The sequence below is a fragment of the Arthroderma uncinatum genome (assembly GCF_011692745.1).
Source record: "Arthroderma uncinatum strain CBS 119779 chromosome Unknown scaffold1, whole genome shotgun sequence".
In the NCBI taxonomy this organism is placed as follows: Eukaryota; Fungi; Ascomycota; class Eurotiomycetes; order Onygenales; family Arthrodermataceae; genus Arthroderma; species Arthroderma uncinatum.
In genome coordinates this window covers 4454019-4473765 of record NW_022983863.1, presented here as the reverse complement: position 1 = coordinate 4473765, position 19747 = coordinate 4454019, and the positions used below count along the sequence as shown (strand labels likewise).

Genomic DNA, 19747 nt, shown 5'->3' with positions numbered 1-19747 from the left:
GATAATTAAAAGACTTTCTTTCCGTACCATCTACTTCGAAAGTTGAGTGCTTGTAAATGTGGTGGTTTGGTCGTTATCGAGACGTCCCTGTGGCAACCTTAGTCATGGTGACTTTTTTGTCAACAAACGCCCTATGAAGGAAATTTTCAGGCCAGGGCAGGACACCAATCGAGATGACGCGCACTGCCAAATCGCTTCTAAAGGGCCTTGGAGCAGTAGTGGGAGAGATACCCCTTGAGTCAATACAGGGAAAACCAAACACATCCGCCTTGCTTAAAGATTTCGCAACTCTCACCTCGTACAATCTACTCCCAAGGCAAAGAAGGACGGTTGTCGTCCCCGGTGAATATGCTCACTTAACTCAAGTGGTGTGATAATTTACTTTGCTGATGCCTATTCTACCCAGGATGTCCATCGGTCTGGGCTCCTCCTCCCGGACTGACGAAAGTAAAGAAGGATCAGGGTCTCTTCCTACGGGATCCAAACCGTCATGTATTCCCGGGACGCCCACTGGAACCTCTCTTTAGGGCCATCATTGCCCTTCAGCCCAATTTTAACATGAAAGGCATCGATCTTGTTACAGACAGGAATAATCTTCGTGTACTCCTGGCCTTTGTTTGTGGCCAGAAGCGCACACGCTCGCTCCGTATTGGCGTCAAGGTCGTTCAGTCCACAGTTATGTTCACTTGCTGGAACCGCAAAACTACTAATTATATTTCTGGTTTTGATGGTTACGGCCATGAAGCCGAAAGAGCTTGGACTAAAAAGCCCAATTTTATCAGAGACAGTGTGATACACAATCGAGTCGTCCACTACAATTTTGGAGGCATCAACCTTATACTCCGGTTTGAAGTTGATGCCTGCAGAGGATCCACGAACGATGTCCTTGGATATAAGCCCGTGATCAGCACGTACGAGACACCCACAGGCTACACTGTGCGAAATCAAGGGTATTTGGTCGACTCGTCTCGTCTTGTTGAGATCAAAACCGGGACGCAACGGAGAATCTCGAAAAGCGCAGATCAGCTATGGTTTTCAAAAACGCCCTTTCTATGCAAAGGCCGCTATACAGGGGACGGAATCTTTTCGCCAGCAAGCCAAGTGAACTTTATTCAAGACGGAAAGCTAGAGAAATGGGAGAATGAGAATAGGGAAAAGCTGATGAAGCTGGTCACATTGCTAGAAACGATTATGGAAATGGTGAGGGCCGCACCGCAGGGTACGTATGCGCTGGTTATTCTCCCGGGGGAACCTATCCTGAAGCTGCACAAAGCTTCAGACACATATGATAAGGATCTCCCGGAGGACCTGTTGACGATGTGGAAATCTGATGAGACATAGAAAGATGTATATTCTGCTTATAATTGCATAGAGTAGGGGCATGGGGTATCTACATGTATATTAATAGCGGGAGTTTGATAATAAGCTTATATCAACCTATACATTTTGGGTAATCCCTTAGAATATAATACTCCTTTTCAACGGGGACGCTGCAGTCGTTATTTCACGACTCGAATCTAAAGCTAGCAAGGTTGACGCTGGCGCGTTGCACATTAGACTCGATGATACGGCTTTTCCAATCATTACCATACCCCCGCCCCCAAATATCCATGAGTTCCCCAGCAACCTGGCGGCTAATATCCTTCCATAGCCCATCGTCGTTTAAGTATGTAGAGGGAACGATATCAAGGGCGTGTCCTGCCCAGACTCCTTTATAGATTCCCGGTGACCAACAAGTTTTAGAGAGAATAATTTCTCCGTACCCTAGTATGTCGATGAATGGGCCGTGAATAAGGTCTTCACGTAAAGCGACCGCCGTTGGGCGGACAAATTCACGGGTTGTTAGATTTCTGAGAACCCACTCCCGAGTTGTAGGATAGAAATCAAAGGGCCGTAGGCGTGCTACTTCACGTACATCCGGCGGGCAAGGTATATCCTGCATGGACTCGGCAGCAGGGCGAAGTAGTGAAGGGATGAATCCTTCTGTAAATGTCTGCTCGGTGACCCTTGAGTATCGATACATGGCCATGGAGTAGAGATTTGCTGGACCATCGTATCCATCTTTCTCTGGCCGAATATCTTCTAGCAGTTCACTTTTCAATAGCCCTTGCTCTAGCTCTATAACATCATCGGCGGACAGCAGTCCTTTGGGATAAGCAGCATCTCCACCTGGTTCACATCTATTACTGACACAGACAACAGGTGTTCCGGCCCAGATGCCAAATTCGCCTGCAAAGCGTCGTGCAGTTAGAGGCTTCAAGACTCCCCAGAAATACTGGCAGCTGGTGCCCAAACGAAAGGCATCTTCAAGGCCCAGAGATTCGAAAATAAGAAGATGTATCTCGACTGGCAGTTCCAAGAGCCGAGACCGTGTGTCATTGGAGTGAGATGGTGTCTTATGGATCTCATCTGGAAGCTCTAGGGTATGAGACTGAGTGTCATCGACGTAGGAGGGAGTATATGTAGCAACACCCAAGTCTGACTGTCGCCGTAGTCTTTTCTGTGGAGTGACTAGCTTTTGGCGGATGAGATATGGATTTTCTAGCCAGCTGTCTGTGGCTTTAGCCCTCGAGCCATGAGATTTAGGTACAACGGGCCTAGCAAAGAGAGTGACGATGTCCGTGGCAGATTCACCGAGGAGGATTTCGCCAGGCTTGCAATACCAGTTAAGTCGCTCACGACGTCGGGGTGCGACGAAGCGAAAGCGTTGGCCCATAACTAGATAACTAGTTATTTACAGTCTGATATGAAAAACGAGTCTTGCTGCCTGCTCAGCAAACATGGTTTTAATATAACTCCGTAATTTTTAGTTTCGGCGATATTCAAAACCTTCCGGTCCCGGATTGATAGAGAGTTAACTATAGCCTCACTCCTAAATATCTTAACTTCCCTGCTACGGAACACCTGTCCTTCTCACTGTTCGCGAACCTTGAACTAGAATAATATTCAAATGTAGCCTTAACAGGCTAATATACAGGCTTTAAGCGCCACACTAGCATCTCTGCTTCCAACTCATCTTCGTAGTTTTTATCAAAGGCAAGCAAGAGTCTTCGAGCATATCTCTTGTTACCCATGTACGGCCACATTGCTGCAGTATACTCCCAGTATTCGGGTTTAAATCCTGCATTCTCCCAATCAATGATACCAGAGAGTCGACCGCCATCAAGAAAGATATTGGATAAATGTAAATCAGCGTGCGTGAAGCAAATTCCGTGCTCCTTTTCATACAGCATGGAGAGCGGCTTGTCTTTCCTGATCTCCTCTAGCCCTCCAGTAAGATCATCCAACATGGCAGTCTTGGACATATATGGTCCATACGGAATATCATCCGTCCTGCGGTCCGTAATCGGCCCACCAATTGTGTTGCAGATGAGACTTTCATTATGGTTTTTGATACGACGGTACTGGGAGATGCATTTCCCAAGGTCCCTTGTAAGTTGTTCTCGCTCTTCGTATGTCATGAGATAGTAAGTTTTTTCTGCTGGGTATCCGGTTACTTTCGTCATGAGCATAAACCCAGTCCTATCGCTATCTTGAGTGAAATCGATTAGCCGAGGGGCCGGGATAGATGTGTGTTTCGCAACGCGGCGAAGAGCATTAGCCTCATTCATGTCGACCCTCTTCCCAAATTTTAAACATAGGCTTAGGGGAAGGGATATGACATCCGAAGAACTGGAGTGTAAACAGGAACCCATTGTCTTTATGCAAAATTTATAGATTGCAGTCTTCAAGAAAGCAGGGAGGAAGGCGAGGGAACATTGCAGCAAAGGTATACAGAGCTTTCTAAGCCACGGTCTACCTGTCCATGAATTAGTGGTAGGGAACAAAACCAGACGCGGAAGACTAGAATACAAACCTTGCTGCGGCGCCTTCGGCCAGCCTTGTTGAATTTGCGTCTCAAGCGATTGATAACGTCTTATGAATGCAAACGTTCTTTGAATTTCGAGCAAAAAGGCTTCAGGCAATGGTAAACGCTCCTCGTCCGGCGATGACGGTTCAGTATAAAACTTCTCTTTCAATAGTCCAGGAATTGGCGGGTCCATGGAGGTTGTTTTTCGGACATTCCACTCAAACGGAGTTAGGACTCGTGCCTCAAATAGTCAACCGCAAGAGAACTCACATATATCTCAGAGCTGCCCCCGAAAGATTGTTTCCGGATACTCATGCGTCCATCTCGAAAGGCTGATCTCACAGGCTGTGACATGAGCCAGAGGTTCCGGAGCTGATTCTCTGGCGTGCAACTCTCTAGGAAGGAGAACAGCTTGTTTGCAGTCTCAGCGGATATTGCGGCCTCCAGGTAAGGCCTTAATGCTCCCTAATCTTGTTAATAAAGAAGCGGAACGAATAGTAGGAGAAGAGTAACCTACTCCAGGCAACAGATCCGGATCACCTAATATTGACGGCGGCACGATATATGTGGCTTGCACTCCATTCTCCAGGCCCGATACGCAGCATCGTGAATTTTCCCTCTTTCTTAGAGCATCAGTAATCTCTGGGGATATGGCGTCGTCATCTGGCAAGACTTATTTTCGTCATGTTAGATACTTCTTTCACCAGTGAGTGAGTGATGGATCCCGCGTTACGTTTTTGGGCCAGATCCTGGAGACCACGGTTAATGGACCTAAGGCTGTCTTCAATGCTTTTTTCGGGCTCTTGCGATGCTTTTAATATGAACCGTGCCGTGTCGTCTCTTGAGGCGGTGTTTATTAGAAGAAGTCCAAGTTGAAGATGCTCGATGGACGAGAGCTCTGCAGAGTCTATTAAATCTTTGGCAGAGTAACGTAGCTGATCGCTATTAAAAACCTCTTGCTCTGACATCCTTTATAGGTTCATAAACAGTATACTTCTGGATGTGCAGTCTATATAACCCTTTTTGGTCACCTCGTCCGAAGTGTTCCATTTCATGTTGGTAAGACTAAAGGTTTGAGGAGGTTGCTTTATAAATAACTATAAAGGTTGAAAAAAGGAAATAAAAATAGCATTAAAATTAAGATATTTAACTCTATATAGTGACCAGGTTTTGGTCGCACCAACATACTCATCCCTTGTTGCTCATCTTCCGTCGAACCGCAAATCGAAGAAGAACCTATCTACTATGCTGGTTGCGAGCGTATCTTGCATTCCCCAGGCTGCACTGAGTTGGTTTGAACCTGGGCGATGGCTGCTCGATCACTGTTCAGTGCTGGTCAAAATTGGGGGCCGTTAGAATACGACAATTAAGAACTTTGAGAAACCCATTTCCGGCCTCTCCGCAGTATATTGGATAGACAGCTCCTTATACTGATCAACTTCGTGATATTGATCCTTTGAATCGTATCAACTACGCGGTCCACAGCCACGCATACGGCGCCCTTCTCATAAGCCGCCGAGTCAGGCTGTACCCCCTGGCATGGCTAAGGAGGGACATGGATATATATTCCAAGACAAACATCGTGCATAAAAAGGGGGGTATCCTCCTGCTCTATATCTCATACTATTTATTCTCTGTTGTAAACATCGAGATCTGGAAGTATGGTGGTCCCAAAGGCGAGCTATCTCCTGCTCCTTGCCGTCCCTTCTCTCTCCTACGCAGCTGGATACCCGCATCAAGATGCCTCTCCTTTCCCTCAGGTCGACCTTGGATACGCCGTCCATGCTCCAACCTATGTCAATGAAACATCCAGCGGGTTGAAATATGCCAACTACAACAACATCCGCTTTGCTCAGCCTCCGCTCGGTCCCCTGCGATTTAGACGCCCCAAGACTCCTCCTCCAAGTGAACCAGGGATCAAAAATGGCTCTGCTCCCATGTTTGCGACGGACTGTGTAAGCGCCGTTCCAAACATATTTCCTGAACAGGGGCTCCCTTCAAGATCTTGGGGTCACGAGGATTGCTTGTTTCTCAACGTGAGAGTCCCAGAGGGCGTTAAAGCAGGAGATAATGTTCCTGTCATTCACTGGGTGCATGGCAGTGGGTATGCATATGGAAGCAAAGACCTCAACAGGATCAGTGGAGATGGCAGTGGCCTGTTCGAGGACATGGACCGTTCTACACAAAAGTTCATATATGTTGCTAGCAACTATCGGTATGTCATCGCTGCACAATGGTTAATTTATCAGATGTCTAACAGCCGCACCTAGCATGGGCTTATATGGATGGAGTTCATCTCCTTCTGAAGACACAGAAGCCAATGTGGGTTTACACGACACACTGGCTGCGCTGCAATGGACCCGAAAGTATATATCGAAATTTGGAGGAGACCCTCGGAGGATCACTGCCTTTGGAGAGAGTGCTGGCGCAGGAATGATTGACCTCTTGCTTGTCGCTAAAGGCGGGAAGGAAGACCTACCTTTCAACCGGGTATGTCATGAGCAGGCCTGATAACTACGGAGCCCAAGCTAATAAAGATCTTCAGGCATTCATAGCCTCCCCGGGTGTTTGGCCACGTCGAGACCCCAGTCGTCGACAAGCCGTTTTCGACTCAGTGCTACAAGCAGCAAATTGCAAGTCTGTTGATTGCTTGAGAAAGTTGCCAGAGAAAGACCTCTTCAAAGCAAATGAATACCTCCTCGTCAATGTAACAGATGGGCATAGTGGTGCCCTGGGTCCTGGCCCTGGATTTGCCCCCGTCGTGGATGGCGAATATATCGAAGATCTGCTCCCCTCGATCTTTTCAGGAAGAGGAGGATATAACAGGGTACCATCCCGAGTTGCCGTCAGCAACATGGCGTTCGAAGGACGAGGACAGTCGCCGCCAGATCATATGCCAGAGCTGTTCCCTTTCCTTGTTCGTGGAACCATACCCCATGCCTCCGACGAAACGATCAAGAAAATACAATCACTCTATGAATATCCTCCCGGCCTCGCTGTTAAACTTGGATGGGACTGGGTGACAGACATATCATTCGCCTGCAATGCTTATTTCACTGCTAAGGCATATGCACACAAAGCTCAGAGATATGTCATGTCCATCCCCCCTGCCACACATGCGTTGGACCAAAGCTGTAAGTGTTCATACCATCCCAGATAGAATAGATCACCTAACTAACTTTGCAATCATAAGACTACTTTTACCAAGATAATATCACTACTCCAGTCGCTAGTGTCAAGCTTGCAAGAGAATTTCAGGAACATGTTCGGCGATTCGTCACTGATGGAAAGAATGAAAAGAAATTCCATGGGCTCGAAGATTTCCCTACATACGGTCAGAGCGAAACCACTTTCAATGTCACTCTTGATGGATGGAAGAAGGAAAAGGACTACTGGGAAGTCAACCGTCGATGCCAGGTTTTGAAGGAGATCCTCAGCGACCCAAAGAATGGTGCTTAATTTTGTCTATAAGGGGGTCCAAAGGCTAAATCTGTAGCTTGGAAAATATACAATCTCTACTCCTCGCCCTTTGACTATAACGAGCTATTTAGCATGAGTAAGTTAACTCCGCCCTAAAATAGTGGAACTGGCCGCTATCTGATAATGAGATTACTCTGAAACTCTGATCGTGTCACATTTGTAGCCATGAAGAAGTCAAGAAATATATGATTGATTAACATTGAAAGCAGCCAGGTGAGCACCAGTCCCAGTAGTCCCGAATGTACTTTCATCCAAATGTGTAGATTCACCAGTATCCAAAACTCGGGAGTGGAATATGAAGCAGTCGCTATATATGAAAAATAGAGCACAGAGGAAACAGGAGAAACAATTAAGGTAGAAAATATATATGTGAAGAACTGTGGGAGAGAAGGGCTTGATAACAGGCACAGCGTGTGTTATATAGGGGTATTTAGTGGAAACTGTTTGAATTCGAAACATACCCTCTCTACCATAGTCGAGAGGTTGATGGGGCGCACCAGTCATAGGTGTCATTTTGGGTATATCATTAAAACCACCCTCGCAATAGCCAAAAGGCTTGCACGGTGCGTTGTCTACGCTTTACCCTTTCCAGCCGCCTGAGGTGGTGGAGGGAAGTACATCTGTGCCTCCTGTTGAGGCTCGGGTTTCTGGAACATCCCCTGGGTCTCTTCCTCTCGTGGCATCGTCGAGTAGCTGTCGGATCGGTCGCGCAATGGTAAATCCGTGTTTCCCTCGAGCCTATTAAAAGCTGTGGTTCGTGGAGTCGTGAGCGGGAATGTCATCTTCCCATCAGGGTTAAGTGGCGATTTAATCGACTTGAGTTCTGCCAGCGTCGACTTTCGTTCCTCCTTCAATCTTTTCTTTTCTCGGTCTTCCTCTGTTGGGAAGCAGGAGATAGCTGCTAGCACAAGGTGACAAGCGAAGAGAAACCTAAAAGGTGAAGTTGAGAGTTAGCGTGGCTCAGCTATTGGATGCAGTGCAGGTCGTCAAAGAAAGGGAGACAAACACTAGGACAACACTGAGAGCGAAGGTCGCTTTAGCTTGGTTGCAATAATTAACGTTGGTGTGGAGGGATGCAACGTTGCAGTTCTTCGTGATATACCACGGTGGGCCAGGCTGTGGGTGTTTTGGGTCGGTTGTATCGCTAGAAGCCTGGAAGGCCGCGGCAATTGAGTAGAGCAAGACGCAAATCGCATGAACTAATAGCGATAGTGGTGGATAGAACACGTTCATGATAAACATCGGTGTTTTCGTGAGGAGGAAAAATAAGCTGAGGACGGCTATGACGAGGTTGAAATTGGTAGTGCTATTTACGAGGAGCCAGATGCGTTAGTATATAGAGGTATCAAGGGGCCCTTTCAAGGTACGTACAATGGACTCCAAGGCCTAGGTGTGGTATACGGCCTGTAGTTGGCAAGCGCATATACTTTCTCGTCTGGAGAGCTGTTAAAGCCATTGTCCGCTCCATCCTGCCAGAGTTTTGTCCGGTAGAGATTGGGAGCCGCAATTCCAGTAAGTGTTAGAATTCCGACCGATAGGGGAAGTTCGCAGACGAGGAGTATTTTGAATGCAAGGGGAGACCGGTATTTCCGTGGCAAGAAACATCCCATTCCGGCCATATTTGCGACGACGAGAAGCTGAAATGCGCAAAGCGCAGAGAAGGTAGCAATCCGCGGGAGTATATGCAATCAACAAGAAGGAGATGTTGCGCTACTACTGCTAGCTGTCTATCTCGTTCAAAGCTGCATTTCCTTCGGTGCTCGGGACAGCGAGTGTAAACTGCAGAGCCTGATCAGAGGAGGGGCCGACTGAAGGTATCGGCGGCGAAGGCGAGCGTCAGTGGCCAGGTGAAACAATCTCTCTGGTCGCTCAGTGCTATTGGCAACTCAGGTCCACGATTCGACAGCTGGAGGGAGAAGAGGTCTGAGAAAAGAGAGAGACGAGAGCAGGCCGACTTGAGGTCGCGAGGTCCCCTTGATGTAAGCGCCCATTCTCCCCCGAACCTCTTCTGTATGCTTTGGTTGGCTCATGCAACGGGAGTCGCAAATCCTTGACGTGCAGGCCGAGTGATGTGATTACCTATGCCGGCGCCCACCAATGATGATGCTAGGACTGGGGTTTCCTGCGCCCTCATCACACGCTAGCAACGCGATGTGATGAAATCCCTGCATCTGGGGCCGAACGAGACCTTCTTTCTCCACCCTGAGGCATTGCCCGGCGCTAAAGAAAGGGTGCAGAGCTGGGGCAGCGTCGATATCAATGTTGCCTGCATCTCCGGTTCTGCCTTTGAAGCCTTTGAAGTCTTTGTTGAAGTTGTATCTATGTACCTAAAAATAGCGTGAGGAAGAAAGTAACTCCGCTCCGTGGAGGTTATATAAGCATTTGATATTATATAAGCCATTAATATTACATAAGCATTTTGATATCCGACATCAAAGTAGAACGACGATACAAACATTGAACAGCTGAAGATATTATAGATCAACATCCCTGGTCTATCATGTTAGGGTCACGGCCCTTGAGATATATCACATCTCTTCACAAGATCTATAGAATTGAACGACTACGATATACTACAATGGTCAACGATACCACGGAGTCGACGCCGATAAGCAAGCCACACGAACTTCGGACTGCGACAGAACCTCGTCAGAACTCACTCTACCGGCTCCGTGTATCTCATGTATCACAGTTTAACCCGAAAATTCGACTTATCCGTTTCAATGTCATTTCTACTTGCTCTTCACTTGATTGGACCAAGGCCGACCACGAGAGTGTATGAAAGCCACTCCAACTCCATATCTTGAATTTTGTACAAGTTATTACCATCCAGAGAAGCTCATTCTGGGAATATGCGATCCTTCTTCGACGATTTCCCTGATTTGTTTGCCGCATCACAGGTCAACATATATACCCAAATATGCATATATCCGAATGATGGTTATATACTAACCCCTATGCTCTACGAAAACGTTTAGTCTTCCGACAAAACTGAATTCCCCCCTTTCCGGTTTTTACCCGGCCAATGGCTGGACGTACACATCCCTAATATTCGACATGCTGGCGGGTTCACAATAACATCCACCCCTAAAGATGTCTCTTCTACGGAGGGGGGCGAGAACATATTGCCATATGTTGAGCTCGCTGTTCAATACTCGGCATCTAATCCGGCTGCGAAGTGGTTCTGGCAGCCCATCGAACGCATAGTAAATTCCCACGTTAAAGTAAGGGTTGGAGGCGGATTTGTCTGGCCTCCGTCAAATGATATACCTATAGACAAGATCAAAAAAATCATATTTGTGGCAGGCGGTGTAGGCATCAAGTATGTTTTCCTACCCCTTTTTCTCCAATTTGAATGATAATTTCATTACTATACGAATACTTTTTGTCAACATAGGGAGTATAGAAGTAGGAACTTAGAACATTGGTTAACCTATATTCTACCAGCCCCCTCATCTCGATGATATCAAATATCTATCAAACCTACTCGAACCTTCCGACGTCTACAAAGGTTCATCTTTTATACTCGAGCCGAATCCCCCAAGAGCAGAATGATACCTCATCTACACCGACAGATATGGCAATATCTGGCTGGGTTAGCAATAACGGAAATAATGAATACATGGGCCCGCTTGCCAAGATTATGTTCCTTGATCGTCTTCTCAATATCATTCACTCACAGGCAGAGAAGGGTAAGAACGTTAACCCTCTCTATTTGCAGTTGTTTGTCACGAATTTGCCTGCAGCAGGAGGCGGCGGCTGCGATGAAATCAATATTCCTTTCAGCCTACGGGACGAGCGCGGCCAAATATCCATTTACGATCGCCGCATTACCATAAAAGATTTACAAAAGGTGGTAGGTGAGGATGAAGAATTTAAGAGGGGCACTGTATGCTACGTTTGCGGGCCTCCAGCAATGACTGATGGCTTTGTTAGAGATCTTCAGAGGCTTCTTGGCGAGGAAAACATAGAAGCTGGGAAGAAAAGAGTGTTCTATGAAAAATGGTGGTGAAGAAAATAAATGAAATATAATATATGTCTATAGATTATACTTCGGTAGGAAAAGTTCGTAAGATTTATAACTATAACCCTAAATTAATGGGACTGGCCCGCTCATAGAAAGACGAATAATGTAAGATATTTTATCTCTAATAAGACATGAAATATCGTCCCAGGCATAATTCCTCCCCAACCACACTGCGCCGAGTAAAAAACATAGCCGATAAAGGCGTATTATAGCAATTTCCAGCGCCTAAGGAAACCCCAGACTAGCAGTATATAAACACAGTTGAAATCCAAAGTAGTGTGCAGCGGAATGAGTAGAATGTGTGATCGAGTAATGTGTTTCCTGACCACGAAAAATGTAGAAACGAAACCATTTATGAGTTATCTCAGTCCAAGGAGAAGAGGTTTGTTCTCATTGCTCAAGCACCTGGCCCAGATGGTCTACCCGCATCGACAAGCATGGTCTCATCGATCCGTTCCCGAGTTCTGCCCCATTCGAGTCGTTTGTATGACATAATCCGAGCCTCGTTCATGTCGATGTCAAAGAACCTGACACGGCGGACAAAATCGTTATATCCACCGTATCCACCGAAGCCGGCACCGCCGCCGTAACACATCCACAGCGCTGGTTTACCATCTGCATTTTTCTCGAGCATGCAATAGTCATTCACGTGGTCACTTTAGTAGCCGTTAGTAACATTTCCATATGCGTAAATATTAAACAAATTAAGTCTTATAAAGGGTTCCAATTCCACTGGAGGGTATCACTTACTGTCCACAGCTAACAAGGACCACATCTTCCTCCACAAGCGCATCTTTAAAGCCGGAGTTATAATTAGGAGCAGTTGGAGGTTCAGTCCAGTTTCCTATGAAATGGTTCTTGGGGTTCCTATATTCTGGTAGAGGAATATGGATGAACGCTAAGTTCATGTGAATATGCGTATACTTATTATGCGCCTTTCGAAGTCCTTCCGCTGTTGATTTGAACCATCTTATCTGACTTGATTTCAGCCAATCGTAACCAGGATATTTCTTTTCCTCGGGAGAATATTTGTGAGTGTCGAGGAGATATAACGTCAATGCTGATGCAGAAGCAGAACCCTTTCCGAGGACTTCCACAATATAATTTCCCACGCCATCTATATCTTCGGGTCCGGGTTTGGAAAGACTGTAAGGTAGATGCTGCATGAGGGCCATTTGTGACCTACGATCGAGGTCTCCCTCATCGTCATGGTTCCCAAATATAGCTGCATATGGGACTTTATGCTTAATGAAAAGATCGGCGAATTTGTATATTGCGGTTTCCGTATCGGGTGCCGTGTCACCATTAACCTGGTCTCCACTTAGCACCACTAGATCCGGCTTCTCTTCATCCAGGAGCCTGTCAACAAACTCCAAGGTCCTAGTATCCGCCTCACATTTACCTCCCTCCAGCTTTGGAATCGGATCACGACAACGACCGAGGCCCGTCGCAAGGTGCAGGTCAGCCACTTGCATAATCTTGAATTTTCCATCTTTCCGAATCCTTGGAACTGGTGGCTCAATTTTCCCACTCTGCCCTCGCCGTACACTTAGTCTCGCTTCACTCTTAGAATCTAACAGTAATGGAATATCTTTCAATTCCCAGTTAGGCCGAGGGTCAACTGCATCCGGACCAAACAGGACGTCCACAGACGTGATCGATTTTTGGGAGTCAGTTGAATGTGGCAACCTCAATATCCATATGCCTCCAGGCCGCGACTCCCATTGCTTATCGGTCCCAGCACCTGGGTCTAGTCGGCCCATTTTCAGGTCGACAACAATTTTATCAGTCGGAAGAAGTTCCGTCCCCTTCTTGCGCTGCACATGCAGATATGCTTTCGAGGTCCATCCTTGACCTAGATATAGATCTTTTTCGATCCGATGCCATATTTTCGGGTCCAAGGTACAGCTTGAAAAGACGTTTAAGGAGGAACAGGTGGCTACTGTAAGCTCTGTGACAACGAGCCCGGGATGATGAGACGGTAGATGGTCATGTATCGAGGCCGGAAGAACACGTATCTGGCTGTCGAGGATGACTACGAGGATGATGATCGTTGCAGTAAGGGCGGCCAGCTGGATGACGGTCCGGATCTAGAGCACAAATGTAATTAGCCCAAGCAAAACATATATACGAAAATAAGCAAAAGTCGTCAATATTTACGATTCGGCGATTCATCTTTCCTACGGCTCCTTTTCGTCTTGAAAGCAGTTCCAGGGGAACGTATCACGGTTTCTTTAGCTCGCCCTTAGTGCATGAAGGCCTTTGAAAAACTGGGCGGACTCGAGGTTTGTGCGCATTGTGCGAGCTCCCAAAAACGAGAAGCAGGATATCAAAAGGCCATCCGGCGCGGAGGGTGAAGTAGCCTGGCGGTGCTTGAGATTTATTTATCAAAGGGGAAACTGATCACGGTTGCGCTTGTGACGACAGTCCGGGACCGGAGTTACTATTTGCCATAGGAATTTATTTGAAGATTGATCCCTGGGACCTTTGGAGCTTTGCACGCGACAATATCTTGAGACAGTTTATTATTTTGATATAGTTTCATTTTTTGGGAAATAGACTCAGTTGATGGCGCTCTTTTCAGCTTTTCCTAGACGGCTTTTTGCATCCTCCAGGCCATCCTTTATACGCCAGGCGCGGTCAATTAATACCCATGCTGGGACATTTCAAGGTAGAGAATACGGCCTTTGAGGGTTATGACCAGCCATATGCTTACTTACTGTCTAAAGAGGGCGATAGGGTAATATTAACCACAACCAAGGCCTCGTCGTTGACCAAGCCTCTCGCGAAAGACAGCAAAACAGATGTGCGCGGCGGATATATTGAGCACAACAACATTATCGGGAAAAGTGCGAGAGACGTTGTACAAACACATAATGGTATCTATGACGATCTCCTTCCAGAAGTGGTATAATATTGACCTAAATACTAATTGTTGACTCTGTAGCTCGTGCCAGTTTTCGGATAACACAGCCTACCCTCGAAGAATACGTTTCTCTCACTCCACGACTCGTCACTCCGGTAAAATAACCCGTACACGAGCGCCTTTTCTGTGTGAATGTTGCGTATAACTGATGTATGCCGCTAGTAGATATATGCTCCAGATGCAAGCCTCATAGTCTCGCTTCTGGACATCCACACGCCTCCACCGAACGAAAAACCGAATGAAGAACCGCTAGAGATTCTTGAAGCTGGCACAGGCCATGGATCTTTAACGTTGCATCTTGCAAGAGCTATAAATGGAGCAAATACATACCCGCCACCTATCCCCGAAGCCACCCAACGAACGATTCTTGATACCGATGGCCACACGCCCAATGCGCCTGAAAGGACCGAGGTTGAAGAAACAAAACAAAAGGATTGGGACGCATGGCGTGCTAAGCGCAATGCAATTCTCCACACTGTGGAAATATCTCCCAAAGTCTCATCGCACGCTGAAAAAGTTGTGCGTGGCTTTAGACGGGGAATGTACACCGGCAGTGTGGATTTCCACGTATCCAGCGCGGAAAAGTGGATTCAACACCAAATCGAAACCCGAACCGCGAAGCTACCTCCTTCAGAAGAATTAAAGCCCTTTTTATCCTACGCCATACTAGACATGCCGTCGGTAGAAACTCGCATTCCCGAGGTTGCACGCGTTCTTAAACCGGACGGCGTACTGGCCGTGTTCGTTCCAAGTATCACTCAAATAGGCGATTGTTTTCAGATGATTCGGGATCAAAAGCTACCGTTTATCTTTACAAAGGCCGTTGAACTGGGTACGGGGATTAGCGGCGGGAGACTATGGGATATTCGTGCAGCGGTTGTTAGGGCTAGCGTGAAGCCTACCGCTTCCCAGGACGAAACCGAGGCGTCGTCCACCAAAGAGGATGAAGAGTCGATAGACTCGTCCCTTGATGAATCTGATTCAACCCTGGCTAATGAAGACCAAACCACCATGCACTCGAAGGAGAGCGCTGAGCCGGAGGAGCCTCAGGCCGTGAAGCATGTAATGGTCTGTCGGCCCAAAGTGGGAGAAAGAGTAGTGGGTGGTGGCTTTGTTGGCATATGGAGGATGGGGAGAGTTTAATGTTTACTTTTCCATATACTGTATATTATCATTTGTATTACTAGTGACGCTAAATATTGAGAACGAGAAGCCTTCGAGAAGGTCAAGAATAAGTTTCAAATAATGAACACATCTATTTTTGGGCCTACTCAAAATAAGCTTAATTCGAAGTTAATCTTATCGATTAGATAAGAGATGGAGTGTGGTGCCATCCCAATCAATAGCGCAGAACGAGCTTGTCAGATATAGCAAATGATTCCTACTGGTAATTCTCCTTTTCGCTCAAAGATGTATTAACTTTTGTAGATTATTAACATGTAGAGTTGGTAATTATATATACATCTATAACAACGTCATCCAAGCCAGTGGGATTGACGCAGATGCAGCACTGCCCGAGAAGTGGAGAGGTGGAAAATCTATTTAAGAGCCGTTGCGTAAAGCAGAATGGAATAATCGCCGGTCGATCAACGGCTATTTGGCGATCGCAATCTCAGCTGATAGACGCCGAGTTGTACAATTCGCGCGCGCAAGGGTGTACAACATCATGCCGCCTTATTTCTACTACTCTTCGCCTCTTTTTCTCTCTGCAATCTTTCCTTTCGCTCTCGTTCCTGAACGTCAAGTCCAGTTTTGGTGATTTCATGTTCCTTTTTAAGTTTCTGTTTTTGCAGCAGCAAGCTAACAAAGAACCCAATGGCGGCGAGGGCGGTATAGAATATCCACATGGTACTGAAGCTTTTTGTATATGCATCGAGAACTGGCTGTTTCTCTTTTTCTGAAAGAGCCTGGATGATGTGAACTGAGGCACCTGCCGAAACACCGCGCAACGACTCCAATGTCTCTGGGCTCAAGAGGTGCTGGATCTCTTGTATGTTTGCCTGGAGGCGGTTTTGGATAATGACACCCCCAATTACCACAGATATACTACTCGAAAGGTTTCTGCAGAAAGCTATGGCGGCGGTTGCGGTGGCGATATCACTGGGTTTTATATGGCTTTGGACAGCGATGATAGGGGCCTGGAAGTTAGGGCCGATGCCCATTCCCGCGACCAATTGGAAGAGAATAATCTTCACCAACGACCTATGAGATGGCAGGTTGATATATAGTCCGGTACCAATGACAAGCATGGTCGTGCCAAACCAAATCGGCGGAAGGCAAAGACCAGTCTTGCGAATGAAAACACCGGTGACCGCGGAGACGATGGAGACGGCGATCACGTTAGGAAAGAGGAGTATCCCAGACTTTAATGGCGTCTCTCCCAGAACCGCCTGAAAGTATAGTGGGAGGAAAAAGCTTCCACAGGTGTATATGGCACCATGGATGAGGACGGTTCCATAGGCAGCGAGGGTGGACCGCTGGGTGAAAAGCCACACAGGCATCACAGGGAAGCGGGAGACTTTCCATTGAATAATAACGAAGATTCCCCACGTCAGGATCCCGAAAACAATCAGACAAATGACCGTGGGAGATGACCAGGGATAAGTTTCGCCGCCATATTCGAGGCCGATAAGGAACATCACAGTTCCACCAACGACAGCGAGGGAACCGAGCCAGTCAATGGCACGGAGACCAGCTAATAGTGGAGTTGTCGGCGTGTGCAGCTCGAGGAAGAAGAATATAATTAAAAACGCAACCCCGTCGATGGGAACTATACTCATCGTCAGTATCTCTTGACAGTGGGCTGAACAGAAGAAATTTCCACTCACGGTTGATATAGAAGCACCATCGCCAGGTGGTATATTGTGTCATTAGACCCCCAATGACAGGTCCAATTATGCCAGCAATCGCCCAAACTATTCCGATGATACCGAAGTACATACTTCGAGTCCTGCTTGGAGTATTAGTCTTCACTGATATGGTTAAGGATGAATGTGGCCACGAACCTCATGCTGAATAGATCGCTAACGCAGATATTCACAAGAGTAAGAAGGCCACCACCTCCTATTCCTTGAATTACACGGCTCCCAACTAGCATTTTGATATTGACACTCACTCCGCAGAGGAGCGAGCCGACCAAGAAGACAACATTTGCAGTTAACAGAATCGGCTTGCGGCCGAATATGTCGCTAATTTTCCCCCATGACGGAGTCGATGCTAAAGAGGACGTTAGCTAAAACATGATTTTAGAATGCTAGACGAATGAACGACACATACAAGCTGCACCGAGCAGATATGCGGATCCAACCCAAGCATAATCTGCTTGTGAGGTATTGAATTCTCTCGCTATGGTGGGCAGGGCGGTGGTCACGATCGTCTTATCGAATTTTAGCTACCATGCTAATCCCTAAAGCTTGTCAAATAGGTAGGAGAAATCTTACTATATCAAGCGCCGCAAGAAGGGTGGCCAGCTATATAAACAATCATGAGCATGAGATACCGGCATGGCAAATGGTGGCGAAGGACTCACGCAGAGAGCGACCATGATGATAGCAACCTTGCTCTTGGACATCTTGGCCTCATTATCGCCGGCTGGAACCTCTTTATCTCGATGCTGGTTTTCCTGTTCATCTTGCTGGGTTTCCCGCTTCTCCTCTATCGACGGACGGGGCAGAGAGCCTGACTCTGGAGTGGCTTCCATGGCGACCTTCTCGCTACTCGCATGTATCCTGTGCCCTTCCATGCCCGTTGAATAATCCGTACTTCCGTCAAGGGAGGACGAGGATGCTTTCATCTCTCTGTCTGCGTCATGGCCCTTTTCCTGCTCGGCGGCCAGTGTGGCCGTAGCAGGGTCATTCGAGCTTGCCATGAGCACGTATCTTCACCGCAACTCCCAATAAAACCGGATTATGGACAACGGATCAGAAGAAATGAGAGACGAGTCACGGTTATGACGAAAGAAACCAGGGTCGCCATTGATGAATCATCCAGGACCGGAGCTCTCTATATGTACTTTTTTTTTTCTCTCGTTCTATTCAATGCCGATAAATCCGTGCTAGAATAGGGCGAACCCGAGGTCCTTACCCACAGCGGGGGGAGCTTAATAATAATGTTAGCCATGGACCCTTGTTGAAGCAAGACAGACCAGGGACGGCGCGAACGGAGTTCGACTTCAACGGCTCCGATGTGCTGGGACATATACGGGAGAAGGAGGCCGGGGACCAGTCGGTGTCAAGTTACGACGAACTCCCCTTTCCCCGGCCATGGCGCACCACTAATATGCACGATGTGGTCCGGCGTACGCACGTATGCCGTATGCTGTTTCCTGGAGGCTAGAAGAGTAAAAGCACAGGGTTCACCCCGTTCGTCTATATATCTGATATATTAGGCAACCGAACCTTATAGAACGGTTTCAAGGTACCTGAGTTGTCTTCTACTCCGACAAGTAACGCAAGCCACATTGCGTCACGAAGCGGTCTTGACTCGCCGAAAAGTATATAGCTCGAGGTTATATGTACGACCGGAGCCGAGTATATTCAGCTTTTCAAGGGTCGAGACAGTTTCCCATAGCGAACAAGATGTGGAAGAAGAGACCATTTCATTCCTTATTCGTATTCTCTGCCCTTTTTCACGATCAGAATCCCTTGCAAGGAACATTATAAAGAGCAAGCAGGAGGAGAGGGAGTGTAAAAACGAGCTGTATCCATTTGCTTCTTACATTCCATTCCACCACCCCCATATTGGCCAGTCCATCCCATTCCACACTTCACCAGAACACCAAGGTCTGCAAGATACTAGGCAGATTCAGAGATTCATAGGAGAGAAAAAGAAGGAAAAAAGAGAAGAAGGTAAGGTAGAAAGAAATTGGCCATCAACCTTTGAGTTTAACGGAAAAGACCAGCTACGGAGAAAGCAAGTTGAAAAAAAATAATGAAGACAAAGAAAGGAATATGGAAGCGGGAACAAAAAAAGTACATCACTATCACCACGCCGGTTCAAAAACGAGGAACAAGAAAGAACAATGATTTCCAAGAGCAATACCCGAGGAACGAATAACGGAGGGAGAAAAAAAAGATACAGTTAATGCAAGAAAACGAGGGGACGGAATATAAGAGCTGAGTGATGAGTACAGGGAGAACACAAGAGGCGATGGACAACAACAGAAAAAAAAAGAGGGAGGAAAAGGGAACAACAACTCGCGGCGAAGATTCCGAAATAGAATAAGATGATAAGATAAAAGAAAGGAGCAAGTAAGAAAAGAAAAAACCACTTAAGCACCCTAGCTCCATCCATGAAAAGATTTAGCTTGCACACCATCCATCCTCCCAACTCATCCCAAACCAATCAGCTCAGCTTAGCCTTCTCTATGCACGAGATCGATCCCGATCTCTATCCCGATCCCGTTGCGGACCAAAATCAACCTCCACAACTTTCCCCTTCTTACTCTTGACCGAAAACTCCGCCA

General features: G+C 46.9%; 7 protein-coding genes across 7 annotated transcripts; 3 read left to right on the top strand and 4 right to left on the bottom strand.

Annotated features, from left to right (window-relative positions):
* Positions 1-558: 558 nt before the first annotated feature.
* Positions 559-1341, top strand: GIQ15_01357 (uncharacterized protein; the record flags this gene model as incomplete). Its single annotated transcript, XM_033548774.1, has 1 exon — positions 559-1341. The coding sequence occupies one exon, from the start codon at positions 559-561 to the stop codon at positions 1339-1341; it is 783 nt and encodes a 260-aa protein (XP_033409725.1).
* A 163-nt stretch (positions 1342-1504) lies between these two features.
* GIQ15_01356 (uncharacterized protein) lies at positions 1505-3611 on the bottom strand (the record flags this gene model as incomplete). Its single annotated transcript, XM_033548773.1, has 2 exons — positions 1505-2718; positions 3071-3611. 2 exons carry the CDS (start codon positions 3609-3611, stop codon positions 1505-1507), a joined length of 1755 nt encoding a protein of 584 aa, XP_033409724.1.
* A 1900-nt stretch (positions 3612-5511) lies between these two features.
* Positions 5512-7309, top strand: GIQ15_01355 (esterase; the record flags this gene model as incomplete). Its single annotated transcript, XM_033548772.1, has 4 exons — positions 5512-6065; positions 6121-6340; positions 6396-6984; positions 7044-7309. 4 exons carry the CDS (start codon positions 5512-5514, stop codon positions 7307-7309), a joined length of 1629 nt encoding a protein of 542 aa, XP_033409723.1.
* Positions 7310-7902: 593 nt separating this feature from the next.
* GIQ15_01354 (uncharacterized protein) lies at positions 7903-8949 on the bottom strand (the record flags this gene model as incomplete). Its single annotated transcript, XM_033548771.1, has 3 exons — positions 7903-8260; positions 8337-8636; positions 8702-8949. The coding sequence occupies 3 exons, from the start codon at positions 8947-8949 to the stop codon at positions 7903-7905; spliced, it is 906 nt and encodes a 301-aa protein (XP_033409722.1).
* A 2805-nt stretch (positions 8950-11754) lies between these two features.
* GIQ15_01353 (phosphatase DCR2) lies at positions 11755-13532 on the bottom strand (the record flags this gene model as incomplete). Its single annotated transcript, XM_033548770.1, has 3 exons — positions 11755-12013; positions 12108-13447; positions 13518-13532. 3 exons carry the CDS (start codon positions 13530-13532, stop codon positions 11755-11757), a joined length of 1614 nt encoding a protein of 537 aa, XP_033409721.1.
* A 478-nt stretch (positions 13533-14010) lies between these two features.
* GIQ15_01352 (tRNA (adenine-N(1)-)-methyltransferase) lies at positions 14011-15426 on the top strand (the record flags this gene model as incomplete). Its single annotated transcript, XM_033548769.1, has 3 exons — positions 14011-14236; positions 14305-14378; positions 14449-15426. 3 exons carry the CDS (start codon positions 14011-14013, stop codon positions 15424-15426), a joined length of 1278 nt encoding a protein of 425 aa, XP_033409720.1.
* A 521-nt stretch (positions 15427-15947) lies between these two features.
* Positions 15948-18151, bottom strand: GIQ15_01351 (uncharacterized protein; the record flags this gene model as incomplete). The annotated part of the gene is made up of 6 exons (XM_033548768.1): positions 15948-17053; positions 17112-17233; positions 17289-17499; positions 17560-17659; positions 17724-17753; positions 17813-18151. 6 exons carry the CDS (start codon positions 18149-18151, stop codon positions 15948-15950), a joined length of 1908 nt encoding a protein of 635 aa, XP_033409719.1.
* Positions 18152-19747: the final 1596 nt, after the last annotated feature.